Genomic DNA, 22,087 nt, shown 5'->3' on the forward strand with positions numbered 1-22,087 from the left:
GTTCTAACTTTTTGGTGTGTGTGTGGGGGGGGAGGTCTTCAATAGTTCAAAGGGCATTTTCGTTGATGAGCACTGCACAACTTTTTCAATGACTACCCGCTAAAAATCTGACAACATAAAGCAACCTGGGTCCTGCGGTTGAGGTCTGGGGACAGAGATGGCATTGCGAGGAGCTTCATTCTGTGTCTGGTGAACTGTGTCGATAATTTTCTGGGTGAGCGTGTGCGTCTGCCATAAAAAGTGAATGTAATTCAAGGCCTTTAACACATCTTACCCGGAGAAAACCAACGTAGGCACAGGGAGAACATGCAAATACGACACGGGAAGGCCGGCGCCGGAATTGAACCCTGCAGCACCTCTGCACTGTGAGGCAGACTAGTCGATCACCGTGCCGCCACAATTGTATTCATTAAATATATTATTTGCATACAATTTGACAAAACCTATAGATAGATAGATAGATAGATAGATAGATAGATAGATAGATAGATAGATAGATAGATAGATAGATAGATAGATAGATAGATAGATAGATAGATAGATAGATAGATAGATAGATAGATAGATAGATAGATAGATAGATAGATAGATAGATAGATAGATAGATAGATAGATAGATAGATAGATAGATAGATAGATAGATAGATAGATAGATAGATAGATAGATAGATAGATAGATAGATAGATAGATAGATAGATAGATAGATAGATAGATAGATAGATAGATAGATAGATAGATAGATAGATAGATAGATAGATAGATAGATAGATAGATAGATAGATAGATAGATAGATAGATAGATAGATAGATAGATAGATAGATAGATAGATAGATAGATAGATAGATAGATAGATAGATAGATAGATAGATAGATAGATAGATAGATAGATAGATAGATAGATAGATAGATAGATAGATAGATAGATAGATAGATAGATAGATAGATAGATAGATAGATAGATATAGTTTCTGCAAGTTGCTGCTAGGAATAACAAGTTTTGAATAAAACCATCATTAGCTTTTTCTATTATTGTGGGGGGGGGGGGGGGGATTTTTATGCAGTCACACCTACAAACAATTTAGTCTCTGCAATGAACCTAACTTGAAGGTATTTTGAATGAGGGGGCAAGCTGAGTCTCTAGGGAAAACCAACTCAAGAATGGGGAGCGCATGCAAACTGCTTCAAACAACAAAGCGTGTGACGGAAAAGTGGTTAGGACTGCACGACTGTCCGTGTTTTATGTTATGTGTTGTGTTTATTATTTTACTTTATGTTAACTGTTTTGTAAAGCGCTTTGTTACAGCTGCCGCTGTTGTGAAAGCGCTATATAAATCAGCATGTATTGTATTGTATTGTATTGCACACAGTAAATTTGGGCCTGGCATTTGAACAGCAAACCTCAGAAATGTGAGGCAGACTTATTAGGCACTTTTCAACCGTGTTGCCCTCTCTTGTGATCTCTCAACAAAAACGGATTGTCAAACCAATAAAATGATCGACAGAGCCAATTGTTTTCATCGTTTTAATATAAAGACAGCCTAAATGTACAATAAAAACACCTGTTTGTTTGACAGGGGAGATCATAATAGTTTAACACAGGAGCTTCATTCAAACATTGTGTACAATTATGACACCTCACCACTGAATCAGGAATTGATTCCAAACGTCCAAATGCAAATGAGTTTACTTAACAAACCACTTGTTTTTTCTCATACCAGAGCTTTTTTCGCTGTGTGAGAGAAGTTTCTTCTTGTACTGCTCCACCAGATTGTCAAATCGATCGCTGCCCCTGTTTCTCGAATGCTTCATTGGACCTTTTGCCTACAGGGAGAACGCGGCCACAAAAAATGCATATTTATGTCCACACAACATATCGTTCCAAAATAGAATGACTACTCATTTATAAATGGAGGACGATGTGCCCATTCACAGTGCAGAATTTATAGGTTTTGATTACACCTATAAATCCATATTCCAGCTACAACATTTTTATTTCGATTCATTTATTATCATTCCACTTTTATAATTTGCAACTTTAATTTAGTCATTCATTCATATTTTTACATCAGAATATCAGTAAAATGCTGTATAAACCTGATTTCTTGTCTGTGTGCGCTTCTCCATCTGCCACGTTTGACGGTCTTTTCTGCTGCCTCCACGCTGAGCTTTCTTGGGGGGCGGAGCCTTCTGCTTCCCTTTGTCACGCATTCTGGAAGAGTCCAAAGGCTTGTTACAAGTCTGCTCTTCAGAATATCGACAGCTTAACACTATGGATGCATATGTACGAGTCCAAGAACTGACATATGAATACTTATCGATCGTTTCAAGCACCAACGCTTGATAACGCCATTAGGTCATGCAATTGAGGTAAAAATCTGTTCTATATTAAGTATTCTTGAAAATCACATTCTTCCGTTGAACATGTTGCAAGTATAACCCTCTCTAGACCAACAACTTGTGTTACAATTCAACATTCTGCTGTATACGTTTCCCATCACACGGTTCACTTAAATGTAGCCCGTAGCACAAGGCACTTCAGTAATGAGGCGTCTCAATATGAGCACTGTAAAAGGAGTATGTACAGTAGAAGAAAGAAACAGAAGAATTATTCAATGTCTGCTGGGTTGCCATATTAACAATGTGCCGATTCTCGCTTTGGTACTGGAGCATTCTTGCGTATCACAGCATCTGTACCTGATCTTGGGTCCTCGGTGGGACGTGAAGGGCAGCACTTTCCTCCGCTTCTTTCCGTTCTGAAGGTCCACATGCTCCACTTCGGGTTTGGTCTGGAAGCCGCAGTGTTGGCTGGGTCTCGGTTTGTTGTGAGGAGCTGATGACAAACCTACGTGGAGGGATTGAACGGGGGAAAAGGAAAAAGAAATGGACAAAAGTATCAGGGATGCCTGGCCATGGCATGTACAGGAAGTGATAAGGCAACAAAATGTTTGGAAGTGTGTCCATTTATCAAGAGGTTTTGAGGTTCAAATTATTCCACGCGGCTTGAAGCCAAGTGAGTCATCAATTATCTCAAAAAATGTCATAACTGTATGCACCAAAAAACAAAAGTTGTTTTTTTGTTTTGTCATTGTTTTCTTTGAAATTATATTCCATTTTCTTTTTTTTTTACACACATCTAAATATTACAAGACAATACATCCTGATTTATATATTGTATACCTTTTCTTCTTCTTCAATTTTATGCATTTTATTTTCTATAATTATTTTGGTCAATGTAATTATCCATTTATTTATTAATGTGCTTGAATCTTTTTTTGTTCGTTATCTTCCATCCATCCATCCATCCATCCATCCATCCATCTTCTACCGCTTATCCGGGGCCGGGTCGCGGGGGCAATAGCTTTAGCAGGGAAGCCCAGACTTCCCTCTCCCTAGCTACTTCTTCCAGCTCTCCCCGGGGGATCCCGAGTCGTTCCCAGGCAAGCTGGGTGACATAGTCTCTCCAGCGTGTCCTGGGTCTTCCTCGGGATCTCCTCCCGGTGGGACATGCCCGGAACACCTCACCAGGGAGGCGTTCAGGAGGCATCCGAATCAGATGCCCAAGCTACCTCACCTGGCTCCTCTCGATGTGGAGAGCATCCTCCAGGATGACCGAGCTTCTCACCTTATCTCAAAGGGAGAGCCCGGACACCCTGCGGAGAAAACTCATTTCGGCCGCTTGTATCCGGGATCTCGTTCTTTCGGTCACGACCCATAGTTCGTTATCTTGATTCATTATTATATTTGTATATGAATTAGTATGTATGTATTAGTATGAATTTGTATTAGAATTAGTGAATTTCAATACCTCTCATATGAAAACCTATTTAGAGTGATGAAAACACACATTTCAATACTTTTTATTATACCTATTTGATCAAATCTATTCTGTTTTATATACATATAATTGTAGTTTCACTGAGATACAGTTTCATATTTTTGGGTTTGCCTATCTCTTTTTATTTTTTTACATTATTATTTTATTTATTCACCTTGTGTTTTGCCCTGTTATTGAAATCTGTGGCCTAAATGAGGTTAGGCAGTACAAAAAAACTGGTTCCATTTCTGAACATTGACATGCTAGTTGACATTGACATTTTTATATCCAGGACACTGCTTTATTTCTACCTTGCTTGTTTCTTTTCCAGTCTTGTCCAGTCCAGGCTTTTCTCATCTGAGGCGTCACACTACGTCCACCTTGTTTGTTGAAATTCTGTTCATGCAAAACCAAAGGAAAAAAAGAACTTGCTAAGTTGAACAGGGCTTCTCAACCTTTACATAAACAGCGTTAAAGAACATACACACACACACACACACACACCTTGCTTTTTTGCAGTCGCATTTCTTTGATCTTGAGCTTGCGGGAATCTTCCAGGGAAAACTCGACAATGGGTCTCTGGAAGATGGCAAACAAAGTCATAAATCAATAACGTCAAAAATTACGATACCACAGTTCAGTATTTGAGCCACTGCTGTACTACTTACTGAACTTTTTATGGGTTTTTACTGTGTACCAAGACATGGTCTCCAAATAATTTTCAGTCCAAGTTACTATTTACACAGAATGGTATTGTTGTATTCTCTGTTTGTATGCGTTGCTCCGTTTGCAGCACAATTGCAGCTGTTTGACGGTTGATCGATAACGGAACATTTTTGCTAGTTTCCTTCAGCAGTGCATTGTTTTGCGCGATATGCTAGCTAGATAGCAGATTTTCATTCAAATGACATATTTTGAAGTTAAATACACAATGCCAAATTCTCTTTTGTTTCGTGTATCAGTTTTACAGTGAAATTCAACTGGGTGTCACAAACAGCTTGAAACAAGCACACCCTGAATCTCATTTGGAGAACTGTGCACAATTCCTCAAAGTGATGTGATACAACAACCTCCAAACTACTAAAACTAACAATCACACCCTTCAAAATGGGTTTTGCTTTTTGGGTGTTTTTCCCTCTTCTGAGACTTTCTTTATCCTGAATCCAAACACATAACTAGCATTTATTGTACTCATTTTCTCAGGAAGAATATTTTTTGTTTCCCTTACGTGGACAGACAAAATGAAAATAAAATGGAAAATATGGCCTTTTAAACACAGTCCTCAATCAATTTTAATGAAAAATGTTTGTCAGCGAAACATCAATAATGTGTAAGAACAAAACTGTCACCAAATATAATAAAAACACCAGCGTGCACACCACATTAACTTTTGTTGAAATAAACAAAAGAACGCCCGTTCCACTCATCCCTCCCCAAGGGTTTGTTTTAATGAGAATTCATCATAAAGGGAATGGGAAAGCAATCCAACACTTACTTAATATTGTTGGTTTTATACAAATTTGTTGTATTTGTTAACTATTTACTTACTGATTTTCTTTTGTATTTTAGTCTTTTGTACAAACTGCTTTATTTTGTTTATTGGTGGTTTTGATTGTGAAGCACCTTGTACCTTAAACAAAAATAAATGATTAGAATGAACAAAACAGGAAGCATAACTAGGGAAAGCCAGAGGCCAACCTTGTGTGCGCCAAAGATGTCGGGGTTGTTGTTGAGGTAGCGCAGCGTGGCCAAAGCGTGCTCGTGCTCCTGAAACTGGACAAAGCCGTAGCCTAGAGAGTGGCCCATGACTTGACCCTTCTCAGGCTTCCTGTCATACATGATGCGGCACTGGAGGGTAAAAATACCCAAAACAAATGTGAATACACAAAGTGGTAAGTAAAAAAAGAACATTCGCTCTCTCGTGGACGTTTTACAACGCTAACCTCTGTTATCCTCACGCTTTCGATGCCGGCTAGCCCCTGTAAGCATAGCGCTCGCAGCTTCTTGTCGTCTAAGGATTTTGGCAGGTTGTGGACACACAAACGATTCTTGGAGACAAACACGTTGATGTCCCGCAGCTTAGCTCTTTTTAAATCTTCAAACTGCATGCAGATGGAAATTCAAAGGATCAATGAATGAATGGAATGTTCGTCCTCCTGTGAGCATTTACTCACTCTGGCTCTTTTGATCATGTCTGCTTCAGGCACACCCTCGGCCGCCTTGCTTCCAGGACGGATCACTGAAGGAGAACACAAATTCACATTTATTCCATTGCCGTCCATCCATTTTCCGATCCACTTTGATCCTCAAAAGGGATGAGGGCATTCTGGAGCCTATCCTAGCTGTCTTCTGGCAGTAGGCGGGGGCACCCTGAACCGGTTGCCAGCCAATCGCAGGGCACACACACAACCATCCGCGCTCATACTCAGACCTCGGGACAATTTTTGGGTGTTCAATCAGCCTGACATACATGTTTTTGGAATGTGGGAGGAAACCGGAGCACCTGGAGAAAAACCACACAGGCAGGGGAGAACATGCAAACCCCACACAGGGAGGCCGGAGCTGGAATTGAACCTGGTACCTCTGCACTGTGAGGTCGAAACGCTAACCACTGGACCACTAACTAATTAACAAATATTTGAAAAACAACTAAAAATAAAAGTGGATTTTAAAATATGTACTGACAAATAAAATTACATTGCATTTTAAAATGAAGGTAAAATATTAGATACATTTGTAAAGAATATTGTAAAGTATGCAGTATTTAAAAATATATATATTAAAAGGTACAGATGAATATTATGTACAAAAAAAATGAAATTAGTGTCGTATTAACGATATATTTTCAAAACTAAAGACTATTAAAAGACATTACAAACCAAATTTTATAAGCAAAAAAACAAAATCAGTTTTCAATAAGAAATTAAATGAAGAACAGTTATGAAATAACATTTATTTACCATGTTATTATAACTCGACTGAGAGCTATTTTGGTTTATTTGACTTTTGTGTTTGAAAAACACTCCAAACAAAAAGCAAGAGGGATTAACTCACATCCTTCTCTAGCCAGATACAAGTTCCTGGTGCCCGTTTGGACTTTGACCTTTTTGACCTTCAACTTGGCAGCGTCCTCTCTGTTGACAGCGGCCACAATCAGCAGCTTCCTCCCGTCCACTCGGATTCCGCCAGCCTGCCAGCGAAGACATTATTAAAGCATGAATATGCGACGTCGGAAGCACAAATTTGAAAAGTTACCTCTGCCGTGTCCTGCGCTGCGGCGATGCATTTGTCCGCTGCCTCTTTGGTTTTAAATTGGGCAAAGGCACAACCTGGGCGAAAAGAGCAGAGTCAGGCGAAGAACATGCAAGACGGGGTCCCAAGTGGTCATGTTGGGCTCAACCTTTCGAATGTCCCGTGTTTGAATGGGAAACAATCTTGATGTAATTCATTTCTCCATATTGGAGGAGAACTTCCTCCAGGCCCTCTTCCTCGGTATCGAAAGACAAGTTCCTGGAAAGCAACAAGAGTCTGAGTGAAGAACAACAACAACTACAAGACAAGGAAAAAAGAAGTGCAAACCTGATGAAAATTGTTCTTCCCTCCATCACGTCAGAGGGGAGCGATGTCTTTGACTTCTTTTGAGCTAGTACAAACAAAAGAAGCATTACCTTTTTTTCACCCCACTCCAGTCACAAGGTGTCTTCCAGCTAATATTAGTGCAGATTTCAAGAGTCAATTAGAGTAGTGGAGTGACAACGTCTCTTTCGTTTGTGTTGCATGACTGTGTTATACTGCTACCCAGTGGCCAAGTAATGCACACCACTTGGAGCAGCCATGAATTCAGCATGATGGACAAAATGTCCAGGGTGGCACCGTGGCCGACTAGTTAGCACGTTCACCTCACACTGCAGAAATTCGTAAACGGTTATTTGTCTATGTGTACCCTGCGATTGTCTGGCAAACGGTTAAGGCTAGGATCGACTACACGCCCGCGAACCTCGTGAGGATAAGCGTATTAGAAAATGGATGGATGGATGAATTGTGCGGTCTTTACTTTATAAAACATTTTGTAACTTTAAATAGAATGCAAATATCAAAAAGTGCTATTTCCTCATTTAAAAAAGGCATTCAGTTTCGATTTTGTTTGTTCTCAAGGCCCGACCTGATTGGTCTTCATCACCATCCTCCTCATCTTCATCATCATTCTCATCTTCATCCTCGGCCGAATCAATGCTAGCACTGTCACTGTCTTCCTCACTGTCTGCTTCTTCTTCATCATCATCATCGTCGTCATCATCATCATCATCATCCTCCTCCTCCTGTTGTCCGGATGCTTTTGGACTGAACCTATGGGCAGAAATAGCGCAACACACAACCAATGTGAGTGACTAATGTATACATGCACTAACTCACAAGCGGATTCATGATGAAGTGCTGCCTCTACGAGTGAAAATTAATCCGCACTTCTATTGTCTTAATTTGAACTTCTTTTTTCCTCACATTCTGGGTCATCAATACGATGACCACAGATCATAGGAACCTTGTCACAACACCCGAACTTCGCCCCAGTTGTGAAGGTAACAAAAGTTGCACTCTGCATTAGGCTTGCAGTCAATATCACATTGGTGGAAAGAGAATGAAGCAGATGAATCCACGCTTTCATCCATTTGAGGGGGTTAATATTTTATCCAGCACTGCCCCCTGCTGTCGACTGATGGTGATGTCAAAGTTTGGTCAGGTAACATTTACAATTGCGAGTGCGAGGACACTGTGATGTGATTTTCAGTCAACAGTGGACAGTGGTAGATTTGACAAAATGTTTCACTTAAGTTCCTCCTTTATGTTTGGTGACACATTTGAGGGTCCTACTTCCTGTGAGTTGCTTCACACATTTCCTTGTCCTTATCCTCAGCATCAGCCTGAGGCTCCGATTGTTTCTTAGTGGTATCTTCACCAGTCGTACACTCTGTGGAATCAACAACTTTGTCAGTGATGTACTGGATTTTAGGGACATTTCTGAAAATAGCTTGTCATAGACCTTTTACCAAGATGTCACAAGGACTTCTGGGTGGCAATAGCTCTGATTGCACCATTATTCAACAAACCCTTACGCTGTGTGTCGCCAGAGGATTCTATTGGTTTCAACTTTTTTTTTTTTTTTTGAAGGAAACAAAAATAAACCTTAAGCTTTTGGTGCATATTATTATGAAGCCGCACTGGTGTGCTGAAGACCAGACTATCCAAGGCAAAGACTTGCCTGACACTAAGACAAGCTTAAGACACACGGGAGTCGAGAACAAGTCAAGACCAAGACGAAACCTAAACATTAGGGTTGGGAATATGAACCTACAAAATTGCTTCATGAACCCGTTATTCCTCGAGATTGCACTGTTGATTTAACAAAGGGATTTAAAATGGCACATTAGTGTACTTTCAACCCAATGTTGAAGATAAAATTGCCATCTAGAGTGTTAAAAATCACACAACTGGTTCAAGAAGGAAATTCAAAGCTTTATTTTCCCAGCACAACTAAACGTGCAAGGTGGGGTATCTAAATATTGCCTCGAGCACTAAAAATCCTCAGTCACAACACTCCGAAGCTTGCAGTCATTATGAGGGTGGTGGCGGTTAGAAACACATCAACTGAAAGCATTTATTGTTCTACCGTGTGCTTCTCATTATCACATATGAAGTTGAAGAATAGCACATCAGTCCTGATCTTAACCGGTCTTGACAGAAAATGCTGTCCGGCCAGTAAGACAAGACCAAAACTTTCAAAATGTGGTCTTGAGACTTGTCTGGAAACCACATTTTGAAGGTTTTGGTTATAACACCATGTAGCAAGTTTTTGTCATAATTTTCAGATCAAGTCAGCTGCAGTCCCTTGCTTTCTGCCAACCAGAAGCACCATGTTATTTACAAACATGATGAAAAGGTCTATAAAATTTCAAATGTGACACTGCTCTCTACCTTCACTGGGAGTCACCACCATGGCAACATACTTGTCCTTCGGCAGAGCCCAGTCAACAGCCACCTGGCGACCTTAAAATGGAACAGTGAGCCAATATGAATAACATTGACAAATACAAGTAAAACATGATCCCAACAGTGCACCCATCAAGCTCGCAAATGCTCCGATTTTTTTCAATATGTGGTGGTTAAAGATTCGTCCCGTCACACGACTATAGTGTGTGTTTCTCCTACAGGCGCATACATCGAAGGCACTCGAACATCTGTGTCCGTCTGTCAGACAGCACACAAAAGACGGAACGTGCGTCAAGTGAAAACCTTGCAAAAATGTAATCCATAACCATCGAAGTCTGCAAGTCTAGTTTTGCTGAGTTAAAAGCCCTCTAACTTAACTTGCACTTTACTTTATAAAGAACGGCTTTCCATTCAACTCGCTCCCATTTATTGAGGCATGCATAACCAGCTCCGCATTATGGCAACCGAGACTGCGCGCTGGACCGCCCCCCCAAAAAAGGGTGCAACCAAGTCTGTGCTGGTGCGACCAATTGAAAAGGTTGGTCGCACCAATTGAAAAGGTTGGTCGCACCAGTGCACAAGTGTAGAGACATACAAATACATCAGAATTACCTTTAATCATTTTCAGGTTCATATCTCGAAGCGCTTTGTGTGCCCCGATCAAATTTTTGAACTGGACAAATGCAAAGCCTCGCATCTTACCATCTGTCAAAAGAACATAAAAAGTTATTCAGACAAGAAAAATAAGAACAATCCTTGTCGAATTTCCATCCAACCAGAGGCCCAGCACAAGAATCCTATGGTAATGCACTGCTTTTATTTATTTATTATTAGATTGTGCAGGTGTGTCTAATATGTTCAGATGAGCACATTTTATAACATCTGCATGGGTGCTAGGCATTTACCAGGTCTAAGAGGTATTTTGGCATCAAGCACTTCTCCAAACTGGGCAAAAATCTGCACAAGATCCGTCTCTGAGCACTGCAACACAAAGCATTTTGTCAACTTAACACCATTCTTGTGACAGTTCCTGCGAAAGAAGCAGACTTTACCTCAAAACTGAGATTCCTAATGATAAGTCGAGCTTTTAGTGTCCTTTTCTTGAGGGTCTTTTTAACATTCCGCTCAGTTGCCTTCGGTGGTGGTGGCCCTGCTGGTAAGGCTGCATCAGATTCTTCTATAGCTAAATATAAGAATAACAGAAATACGTATCATTAGCAGAAAATTTGTATGAGTGCACCACACTGCGGGAATTCATACAGACCTGTTTTCTTTTTTCCCCTTTTGTCCACCGATTTCTTCTTAGCCACCGAGATCAAAAGCTTTGTTCCATCATACTCCTTGATATCTTTCAATGCTTGTTGTGCATCCTCCTCCAATGCATATGTCACGTAGCCAAATCCTCTGCATTTTGCTGCACCTACAGCAGAGGATCGCGGCATATGATTAAAAAAACAAAGGCTGCAAATAATGATTACTTTAATTGTCAATTGTTATTGATTAATAACCAACAAACTGGCGGGGAGGGATGACATTTTAACTTGACAGTGAATAATCTGCACGAACCAAAATTGATTATGATGCAATACACACCAGGCGAGATAACGGCGTCTGCTTTGCATGAAATCGAGCTGTTTTAGTCCAATTTATGTTACAAGAGAAACTTAATGCTGGTGGAGTGGCTAAGGAGAGGGGAGTCTGGGCTTGCCTGCAAAAGCTGTTGCCCCCGCGATTTGACCCTGGATAAGCAGTAGAAGGAGGGAGGGAGGATGGATGGAAAATACGTTTGTATTCCCCATATTAACTTTCAATTTTGTAAAATGTTGGTTTAATCCCATAGGTTCTCTTAGTTTAATTACTTTTTTCAAAAAGACTAGTTCGAGGTCAGCCCAAAGAAGGAAGGAAAATTCACCTTTGTCTTTGACCACGAAACATTTCTTGACAGGACCGATCTCGGAGAAAATCTCCTCAAGTCGTTCATTGGAAGCGGACTTCGGCAACCAGTTGACGAACAGAGTATGACCTGGCATGCTTGCTATCTGCTGCCTCGCTAACGTTAGCAGGCCAATGCTAGACTGTCTTTCAGGATAAAATAAATAAATCAAAAGTAGTCCCAAACGGTGTATCTTCACGGTTCTGTCTAACTATCTAATACCGTATACATTATTACAGCGGAAATAAAGTTAAATAGATGAAATTTCTGCGACGGGCACGACCAAATGAGGTCGCATGTTTACATGATGTAGGCGGCCATCTTGGAAGCCACATGAAATCTGTACGGACGGAAGTCGTCATTTGCTTCTTCTTCTGCGTTTATTTTCGGCACAGGAGTTTATCGCTACTTGTTGCCCCCAATGTTGAGGCGGGAACACTATCTTGTTTTTTGCCTGGTATGACCTGTTACCGAACATGTGTTACATTAACGTAGTTCGCGCTCTTTTTTAACTGTTACATTTATTACAGTTAAAGGAGAACTAAAACGTTTTCGGTTAACATGCTCATTTTTATTAAGTTACTGGAGAGTAGTTTTGAGCTAGTACAGTTTCATTTGCGCTAGTTCTTGAGCTTTCAGACACTCGCCTCCAGTTCTGCATTTGATTGACATGTAGAGTACCTACCCAGAAACATTCAGCGTTAGTTGTCCTAAGGTAGCGTGGCCGAGCGGTCTAAGGCGCTGGATTAAGGCTCCAGTCTCTTCGGGGGCGTGGGTTCGAATCCCACCGCTGCCAAAAATGTTTTGTAACGAAAATAACCAAAAAGCGCCCAAGAACCACGGAATCGGTTCTCAAAAACAGCAACAAATTGAAAATATGAACACTAGCAGAGAATTATGAAAATGCTGCTGCATGCTGATGTCACATATTACCTAATTATTGTCCGGAATTATGCCTGTGTGTTCAGATTAAAATATCCTCAATTGTTAATTTAAAAAAAAAATCACATTTTGAGCATTTTTAATACGTCTGCATCAAATGTGTAGCCCTTGACATTAATCAAGACCCAAGTAGTAGCCCTCAGTCTCCAAAACACATACAGGTGAGGTATATCCATCCACTATCTGAACCACTAATCCTCACAAAAATAAAAGTAAATATGTGCTCATGCGCACGCACACACGCACACACACACACGCACACACACACACACACACAAACAAACACATTCGCATACAACTTGCAAGTGGTCAAATGAAGTCAGCAAAAAAATTCTCCACATTTTGCCAAGCGAATTAGCGGTAAATGTTTAAGAGTGAGCATGCCATTACTTGCTGACGAATAATTAGCCAATAACTTGGCAGTTTTTTGCTTCTCAAAAGTACAATGCAATCAAGACAATTGAAGAAATGAAGTTGTGTTATAAATTCTAATAAGACAAATCGATACATTCCAACTTTATTTTGAAATTACGCACACATGAAGGCATGACATTTTTTCACCAACCAAAAATGTAAGTAAACAAAAGTCTCAAGAGACATTACTTCCAGGATACATTCATTTGTATCAACCCCGAGAAATAAATCAAACCTTTGTGTAAAACAGGTTCTGATAGAGAAGTGCAGTGGTAACTCTGTAACAACATTACTCATCGGCAATGAACACACAGAAAACCGACGCCTTTTGCTCCCATTCTTCTCAGGTGAATGTACCAAAGAATCAAACAAGTTGAACCACTTATCGAATATTTTCAAGTTCAAATATAGTTGTACACTATTTTCAAGGAACGTTGCAAACAGACCTCTCCGTGAGCCGTCACCTTACTGTGGTGGAGGGGTTTGTGTATCCCAATGATCCTAGGAGCTAAGTTGTCTGGGGCTTTATGCCCCTGGCAGGGTCACCCATGGCAAACAGGTCCTAGGTGAGGGACCAGACAAAGCACGGCTCACAAAGCCCCTTATGAAAAATAAAATCAATGGTACTCAGTTTCCCTTGCCCGGACGCGGGTCACCGGGGCCCCCCTCTGGAGCCAGGCCTGGAGGTGGGGCTCGTTGGCGAGCGCCTGGTGGCCGGGCCTACACCCATGGGGCCCGGGCCGGGCTCAGCCCGAAGAGGCAACGTGGGTCCCCCTTCTCATGGTCTCACCACCCGTGGGAGTGGTCAAAGGGGTCGGGTGCAATGCGAGCTGGGCGGCAGCCAAAGGCGGGGACCCTGGCGGTCCGATCCTCGGCTGCAGAAGCTAGCTCTTGGGACATGGAATGTCACCTCTCTGGCAGGGAAGGAGCCCGAACTGGTGTGTGAGGCAGAGAAGTTCCGACTGGATATAGTCGGACTTGCCTCCACACACAGCTTCGGTTCTGGTACCAGTCCTCTCGAGAGGGGTTGGACTCTCTTTCACTCTGGAGTTGCTCACGGTGAGAGGCGCAGAGCATGTGTGGGCATACTTATTGCCCCCCGGCTCAGTGCCTGTACATTGGGGTTCACACCGGTGGACGAGAGGGTTGCATCCCTCCGCCTGCGGGTGGGGGGACGGGTCCTGACTGTTGTTTGTGCATATGCACCAAACAGCAGCTCAGCATACCCACCCTTTTTGGAGTCCTTGGAGGGTGTGCTGGAGAGTACTCCTGCTGGGGACTCCCTTGTTCTACTGGGGGACTTCAATGCTCACGTGGGCAATGACAGTGAGACCTGGAGGGGCGTGATTGGGAGGAACGGCCCCCCCACCTCCGACAGAGCTTTTCCCATGTTTCGGGGGAGGCGGGGGACAGTGAGTCCGAGTGGACCATGTTCCGTGCCTCTATTGTTGAGGCGGCCAATCTGAGTTGTGGCCGTAAGGTGGTTGGTGCCTGTCGTGGCGGCAACCCTCGTACTCGCTGGTGGACACCAGCAGTAAGGGATGCCGTCAAGCTGAAGAAGGAGTCCTATCGAGCCTTTATGGCCTGTGAGACCCCAGAGGCAGCTGACGGGTATCGACTGGCCAAGCGGAACGCAGCTTTGGTGGTTGCCGAGGCAAAAACCCGAGCATGGGAAGAGTTCGGTGAGGCCATGGAAGCCGACTTCCGGACGGCTTTGAGGAAATTCTGGTCCACCATCCGACGTCTCAGGAGGGGGAAGCAGTGCACCACTAACACTGTGTACAGTGGGGATGGGGCGCTGCTGACTTCGACTCGGGACGTTGTGAACCGGTGGGCAGAGTACTTCGAAGACCTCCTCAACTCCACCAACACGCCTTCCTTGGAGGAAGCAGAGCCTGGGGACTCTGAGGTGGGCTCTCCTATCTCTGTGGTTGTAGTCACCGATGTGGTTAAAAAGCTCCTCGGTGGCAAGGCCCCAGGGGTGGATGAGATCCGCGCGGAGTTCCTCAAGGTTCTGAATGTTGTGGGGCTGTCATGGTTGACACGCCTCTGCAACATCGCGTGGTCAACGGGGAGAGTGCCTCTGGATTGGCAGACCGGGGTGGTAGTCCCTCTTTTTAAAAAGGGGGACCGGAGGGTGTGTTCCAACTACAGAGGGATCTCACTCCTCAGCCTCCCTGGTAAGGTCTATTCAGGGGTGCTGGAGAGGAGGGTCCGTCAGGAAGTCGAGCCTCAGATTGAGGAGGAGCAGTGTGGTTTTCGTCCCGGCCGTGGAACAATGGACCAGCTCTACACCCTTAGCAGGGTCCTCGAGGGTATGTGGGAATTCGCCCAACCAGTCTACATGTGTTTTGTGGACTTGGAGAAGGCGTTTGACCGTGTCCCTCGGGGAGTTCTGTGGGGGGTGCTTTGAGGGTATGGGGTACCGAACCCCCTGATACGGGCTGTTCGGTCACTATACCACCGATGTCAGAGTTTGGTTCGCATTGCCGGCAGTAAGTCGGAATCGTTTCCAGTGAGGGTAGGACTCCACCAAGGCTGCCCTTTGTCACCGATTCTGTTCATAACCTTCATGGACAGAATCTCTAGGCGCAGCCGAAGCGATGAGGGGGTCCGTTTTGGTGGTCTCAGTATTGCATCCCTGCTTTTTGCAGATGATGTGGTGCTGTTGGCTCCTTCAAACAGGGCTCTCCAACTCTCACTGGAGCGTTTCGCAGCCGAGTGTGAAGCGGTTGGGATGAAAATCAGCACCTCCAAATCTGAAACCATGGTCCTCAGTCGGAAAAGGGTGGAGTGCCCCCTCCGGGGCGGGGTTGGAGATCTTGCCCCAACTGGAGGAGTTTAAGTATCTTGTTCACGGTCTTGTTCACGAGTGAGGGCAGGAGGGAGCGAGAGATCGACAGGCGGATCGGTGCAGCGTCTGCTGTGATGCGGACGTTGTATCGGTCTGTCGTGGTGAAGAAGGAGCTAAGCCAAAGGGCAAAGCTCTCAATTTACCGGTCGATCTACGTTCCAACCCTCATCTATGGTCACGAGCTATGGGTCGTGACCGAAAGAACGAGATCCCGGATACAAGCGGCTGAAATTAGTTTTCTCCGCAGGGTGTCCGGGCTCTCCCTTAGAGATAAGGTGAGAAGCTCGGTCATCCGGGAGGGGCTCCGAGTCGACCCGCTTCTCCTCCACATTGAGAGGAGCCAGATGAGGTGGCTTGGGCATCTGATTCGGATGCCTCCTGAACGCCTCCCTGGTGTGGTGTTCCGGGCATGTCCCACCGGGAGGAGACCCAGAGGAAGACCCAGGACACGCTGGAGAGACTATGTCACCCAGATGGCCTGGGAACCCCTCGGGATCCCCCGGGGAGAGCTGGAAGAAGTAGCTAGGGAGAGGGAAGTCTGGGCTTCCCTGCTAAAGCTGCTGCCCCCGCGACCCGGCCCCGGATAAGCGGTAGAAGATGGATGGATGGATGGTTGCAAACAGAAATTGGAGGGAAAAAGTTATGCATGAAAGTACTATTTTTGAGGGAAAACATCTGATATTTTCATGGAAATAAAATTGTAATCCAGTTTTGATAACTGAGAAAAAAATCTATCGAAAATATTGTACATTTACGAGAATAAATTGGGATTATGGGAGGTTTATAATGTGAAAAGTACAACATAGTTGACAAAGAAACATTTTAGAGAAAGTCATCTTACAAAAATGAATTCATAAATCTAGCTTTGTAAAAGTTGCATTTTCAAGAGGCAAACGGAGTGATCTTAGTTAAATTTAAGTCATACTTTGGAGAATAAAGAGGAAACAACCTTCAACATGTAATATTGCATTTTTTCCTGAAACAAAATACAACTAATCTTATAAGATTAACAATTTTCTTAATTAAAGAGTCTCAAGAAGGAAAAGAACCCCAAAACTTTTTTGGAGGAAAATTTACATTTCTTTTGAGACCGTTCACCTTCATTCTCACAAGATTACGACTCTAATCTTGTAGTGGAATACTATTTTTTTTCCTCAATGCAGCCTTAAGCGCTTTGTGACAGCTGCGCTCTTGTGAAAGCGCTATATGAATGCAGATGTACTGTATTGTTTGCCGTTTGGTCTTAAAACTCCTTCATTGAAAATATAGACCTGAAATATACATTTGTTACTGCAACGATTGTTGCATTTCAACTAAATAAGTTGACTAAATGAGTTGACGACAACTATTAGAACCTGAGAAGTTAGTAACAGCAAGTGGGCCAAGTTAGGAGTGACTCCCCCCCCTCAAGCTACATCTTAGCCTTGAGTGGAACAAGAGAAAGCGAGTGGACGAAGGATTCCAGAGTGTCGACATACTCTTGCGGGTGGGCCTTCAGGTGGCCGGCATGTTTGGAACACTCCCATTTCTTAGCGGTGAGGGTCATGGCACGCCCCCGCCAGAAGTTGATGACCTCCTCCAGGGCACGCGGGTCACTCAGCGGGTCGTTGTCGCAGTAGAAGAAGAGCGCGGGCGCGGTAAAGGGAGAATTCCAGAAGACTTGGATGCTCTTGTTATAGTAGTCAGTGGTTTGACGCTTGAACGTGTTGAAGTACAGCAGGCTCATTTGTTTCACTGCCGTCTCCCAGCGAGGAAACGCGATCTTGGCCACACCTGAATACGCAAGACAACACTCGCTTAACATTTGACCGGTTTTAACGAGGTTTTGCTCACTTCAATTGTGATGGGTGTTATGCTATTGTTATTGTGTTTTTTTAACCTTATAAACAGAGGTGAACTGGAGGCAACAATTAAACAACAATCATTTTGATTATCGATGATTTGTTTTAAGACCTGTCAGAATTTCAACCTCTTAACAGTAAATATTCTCACATGTTTACAATGCTCCATGAAAACAGACTGATCACACAGGCCAACATTTTTTTTTTCAAGTGCCAGAGATACTTTAATGGTTTCTGGATCATTTGGGCTTTCTTTCAGTTAGCTCCATATTTTCTTTAGGGATATTTTTGGGGAATATTTCTAAACTAATGGAATGAGAATGAATGTGATTACTAAAAGTAGGGTTTATGCTTTGATGTCACCTCTTTTGTAATTTACAATACACAATACAATACATGCTGATTTATATAGCGCTTTCACAATTTACTGCTGATACTGCCAAATTTTGCAGCCGGACTTTCACATGGAACATGATTTGAATGCAGAATCCGCTGCCATAACAATTGCCTTTCATTATATTGCAGCAAAAATGAAAGAATAGTGTATGGGCAAGCTTGGCATGAAGAAAATAAAGAGAATACCAATGGCAAAACATTGTTTTACTCGCACTTTAGAAAAATAAGTACCTCAAAGCCAGGAGCCAATTCTGGAAAAAAAATATTCATAAATTCAGCGGCATAAATATATCCTAAAACCATCAAGAAACTGGGTGGCAAAGCATGACAAGTGAATCAGAAATGTGTTCTCACACCTCCTTGCTTTCAACCAATCAAACATCATTCAGTATGATGTGACTGCAAGATTAACACTGACCTGAAGCCATCAACTCCACAGAGCCCACCACCAGGCTGTCATAGATTTGTCCTTTGATCCTCCCAGTGAGTGTCTTGTACTTCTGCGGGTCCTCGGATACAAGCACCATCACCTGTGCGAAGGTGTAACCGCCGATGGAGAAGGCGTGGACGAGCAGCGGCCGTGACGCAAAGCGGTCACTATGCAACAACTCCAGTAGCTTCTTGCCGTGTTGCAAACTCCAACGAGGCCATAGGAATTCTTTTACCTGCAAGCACAGATAGATAGATATTTAGAAAGACAGACAGATAGATACATAGTCCTTTGTGTTTTTGCACTTGTGATCAGCTGCAGCCATTGTCTGTAACTCACATGTGCCTGGAATATTCTGCAAATAAAACCTTCGAAGGCCCTATTCATCATCTCCAGCCTGTATTCGGATAACCAATATTCTCACTACCCAAAATTAAACAAACACGCGGAGGAAGAAAGGCCACCCTTCGTCCAACAATAGATACCTCACTCTCGACTACGAGGACATCAAAGCCGGTGCGGAGGTAGATGTCGCAATATTTGGCTACGGCCTGGGGACGTGCGCCCAACCACGGCAGCATCAGCGTCAGAGGTTTCTGGTCCTCGTAGGTGTGATCCGACGGTGCGGGTGCAACATGTTCATTCATGTAGAGGGTGACATGTTTACTGAGGCGCAGGCAGGAGAAGCTTCGTCGCAAGATGCTCTTGGCCAGCATCACTGATGCCGCTGCCGGGGGACCTGGTGGACAGGGAGGAACAGGCTCCAGAGGGCTTGAGAGACAATATAGTCAGTTGAAAATGTGAAATTAGATTATGCATAATGTATAAATATACAACCCTGAGGTTTTTGACGGTGAATGACTATTACAAGACAAAGTTTGATACATTGTTGTCTAGAGACGTCACCGACGCCCAGATAAATACAGAGACACATAAAATAAAACATAATTGTTTTCGGTAGTGCTCAAGTATTAAGAAGGCACCAAGCCCTAAAAAAAATATTGAAGCGTTGGTGACGTTTGACAAATGATGGAAACTCCCCATGTGAAACTACAATTGGTTTGACCAGTATGGTTTCCTGTAAACATTAACGTTACACTGTGATGTGCATGTCTTGTTAATGCCTTCATTATCGTTATTTTCGTGTACATTATGCGGCATGAGCGAGCAAGTCGTTTTTATTAGGTCAAAATCGATCGAGTCGAGTCTTTCTGCTAGCGTTCGTAAAGTTACACGTTTAAGATTTGAAAACAATTGCAGACCTTGTCGGCGAGAGTCCACACTGCTGTTAGCAGTTATTGTCAAAAAGTTCAAAAACTTGACCTTAGCAAAAACAACCAAACCTCAAATGAATATGTATTTTAGTTCTCTTTTTTTCTTGAATGGATAAACGTTACACCCTGGTTAATAACTCTAAGGTTTATACAAACATGCTTGATAATACTATTACAATTGATACGCACCAATTTTCTCTTCTGGTCATCTCGGTGATGGCTTTTTTAACCTATGACAAACAAATGAAAAAAATATGTCAAAATATTAATAGCTGCGGCACTAATTTAAAAAAAGGGGGAAAAGAAAGTATTCCTTGCAAGACAAAAGTAGGGCAAAGATATGTGCGACACGTATTCTTCCTCATGTTGCATCATGCGCTTTAAAGCCTACAAGCGCAATGCTGCTGCCCCCTTTAGAAAGGAAACGAAAGGGAAATCAAACTGTCGCCGAAATAAACACTGGAGTTGACGTTTATTCAAAAATTGTGCATTTGTCATGTATGAGAGCTATAGGACGTAGAATGCGGACTGAGGACGAATGCCCGGTTGCCTACCTGCCTCGGTTGGATGGCCCCTCTGAGTTAAGAGATGAGTCCACTGCCGGGGCGTGCGTGAAACCAGCTGTCAACTTCAATTGAAATAGGACTACTGTATTTAACTTGATGATCTAAACGATGTTGTTATACAATAAAATATATTTGAATGTCATGTTTGCGCCTGAACTTCAGAGCGTCAGCACGCCAGGAAGACTTCAAGACATCACCCCTTCGTGATATGGTAAACTGTCATCATTGAACTATGTGAGCAATGTTTGTGGTTTCATACGTTATAGTTCATGTAACACGTAATATGTAATGTGCTTTCTTCAGAAACGGTTCTTTGATTTGGTTTACTTACCAGTAGTCGAATATTTAGCGCTAGTCAGGTGTCACAGTAGGCGTCTGTGACGAATATTTTGAACAACACCCAAAATAATGTCAGTGTTACGAGATCATCCTCGTCTTCGAATTTTGGATTGCTTCTGAAAATGAGCTGTAACAAAGAGTTTAAATTAGTCAGAAAGGTGAGGTTAATTCCTTTTTTTTGGGGGGGGGGTGTATACTGAATACTTTTTGAGTTTTGGCCAGCGATAGTTGTTGTGGCGGGCCCATTTGTCACAGTTGGCAGCTATATGTATATTATATATATATATATATATATGTGTGTGTATGTATGTATGTCCTATGCAGAACATGCATAGGACATACATAAATGTAGTCGGATGGTGACTAAGAGAGGAAAGGTAGTCCGCACTGAAGGGGTCTCACTCCCTGAAGGAACAATAGCAGACATTGAGGACAGCTACAAGTACCTTGGTATACCACAAGCCAATGGCAACCTCGAACTGGCAACAAGGAAAGCGGCTACGGCCAAATACCTCCAGCGAGTGACGCAAGTCCTAAGAAGCCAGCTCAATGGCAAGAATAAGACCCGGGCAATAAACAGCTATGCCCTGCCAGTGATCAGATACCCTGCAGGAATAATAAGGTGGCCATAGGAAGAGATTCAGACCACGGACGTTAAGACCCGAAAGCTCCTAACCATGCATGGAGGGTTCCATCCCAAATCCAGCACCCTGAGACTATACGCAAGCCGAAAGGAAGGAGGCCGGGGACTAGTGAGTGTGAGAGCCACTGTCCAGGATGAAACATCCAAGCTTCATGAATACATCAAGGAGAAGGCTCCAACGGATGACGTACTCAGAGAATGTCTCAGACAATGGGGAACAGAAGATGAGGCGCTGGAAGAGGGACCATCATGGGAGGACAAGCCCCTACACGGGATGTACCACCATTGGACCATAACTGAAGTGGCTGATCTCAAGAAGTCCTATCAGTGGCTAGAGAGGGCTGGCCTGAAGGACAGCACAGAGGCACTCATCCTGGCTGCTCAGGAGCAGGCCCTGAGCACCAGAGCCATCAAGGCCCAGATATACCACACCAGACAAGACCCAAGGTGTAGGTTGTGCAAAGAGGCACCTGAGACGATCCAACAGATAACTGCAGGGTGTAAGATGCTGGCAGGGAAAGCCTACATGGAACGCCATAACCAGGTGGCTGGCAAAGACTACCGAAACATCTGTGCGGAGTATGGACTGGATACCCCAAGGTCAAAATGGGAAACACCTCCGAAGGTGGTGGGGAATGACAGAGTGAAGATCCT

At 43.3% G+C, this 22,087-nt stretch overlaps 2 protein-coding genes and 1 non-coding gene across 7 annotated transcripts; 1 reads left to right on the plus strand and 2 right to left on the minus strand.

Moving 5' to 3' along the window:
* Positions 1-1,510: 1,510 nt before the first annotated feature.
* On the minus strand, positions 1,511-12,085 carry rbm28 (RNA binding motif protein 28). The gene is made up of 20 exons (XM_052060250.1): positions 11,714-12,085; positions 11,066-11,221; positions 10,854-10,984; positions 10,707-10,782; positions 10,414-10,506; positions 9,787-9,858; positions 8,686-8,782; positions 7,979-8,163; positions 7,396-7,459; positions 7,217-7,326; positions 7,072-7,145; positions 6,871-7,006; positions 5,991-6,055; positions 5,760-5,918; positions 5,515-5,664; positions 4,321-4,395; positions 4,128-4,212; positions 2,697-2,844; positions 2,097-2,211; positions 1,511-1,823 (listed from the first exon to the last, which is right to left on the minus strand). Exons 1-20 carry the CDS (start codon positions 11,829-11,831, stop codon positions 1,686-1,688), a joined length of 2,247 nt encoding a protein of 748 aa, XP_051916210.1. The 5' UTR covers positions 11,832-12,085; the 3' UTR covers positions 1,511-1,685.
* Positions 12,086-12,448: 363 nt separating this feature from the next.
* trnal-aag (transfer RNA leucine (anticodon AAG)) lies at positions 12,449-12,530 on the plus strand. Its single transcript has one exon. It is a non-coding gene; the product is annotated as a tRNA-Leu (tRNA).
* Positions 12,531-13,181: 651 nt separating this feature from the next.
* On the minus strand, positions 13,182-20,818 carry si:dkey-5i3.5 (uncharacterized protein LOC565091 homolog). 5 transcript variants are annotated; one of them, XM_052060303.1, is made up of 4 exons: positions 20,440-20,818; positions 19,097-19,382; positions 18,600-18,846; positions 13,182-17,717 (listed from the first exon to the last, which is right to left on the minus strand). In XM_052060303.1, exons 2-4 carry the CDS (start codon positions 19,325-19,327, stop codon positions 17,356-17,358), a joined length of 840 nt encoding a protein of 279 aa, XP_051916263.1. In that variant the 5' UTR covers positions 19,328-19,382; positions 20,440-20,818; the 3' UTR covers positions 13,182-17,355. The 5 variants fall into 5 exon arrangements, with proteins under 5 accessions (XP_051916263.1, XP_051916259.1, XP_051916264.1 ...); XM_052060299.1 differs by lacking the exon at positions 20,440-20,818 and adding an exon at positions 20,075-20,158; XM_052060304.1 differs by lacking the exon at positions 20,440-20,818 and adding an exon at positions 20,075-20,094 and having other exon boundaries at positions 19,097-19,350.
* Positions 20,819-22,087: the final 1,269 nt, after the last annotated feature.

Source organism: Hippocampus zosterae, chromosome 3 (assembly GCF_025434085.1).
Source record: "Hippocampus zosterae strain Florida chromosome 3, ASM2543408v3, whole genome shotgun sequence".
NCBI lineage: Eukaryota > Metazoa > Chordata > Actinopteri > Syngnathiformes > Syngnathidae > Hippocampus > Hippocampus zosterae.

Excerpts from the sequence above, each read along its gene's own strand:
- rbm28 (XM_052060250.1), bottom strand. The coding sequence starts at position 11,831 with ATGCCAGGTCATACTCTGTTCGTCAACTGGTTGCCGAAGTCCGCTTCC. Across the intron at positions 10,507-10,706 it reads CAAAATACCTCTTAGACCTG|ATGGTAAGATGCGAGGCTTT; the intron begins GTAAATGCCTAG and ends TTCTTTTGACAG. Across the intron at positions 2,212-2,696 it reads CACCGAGGACCCAAGATCAG|AATGCGTGACAAAGGGAAGC; the intron begins GTACAGATGCTG and ends GGACTCTTCCAG.
- si:dkey-5i3.5 (XM_052060299.1), bottom strand. The coding sequence starts at position 20,094 with ATGACCAGAAGAGAAAATTG. Across the intron at positions 19,383-20,074 it reads ATGACCAGAAGAGAAAATTG|CCCTCTGGAGCCTGTTCCTC; the intron begins GTGCGTATCAAT and ends TTGTCTCTCAAG. Across the intron at positions 17,718-18,599 it reads TGTGGAGTTGATGGCTTCAG|GTGTGGCCAAGATCGCGTTT; the intron begins GTCAGTGTTAAT and ends TTGCGTATTCAG.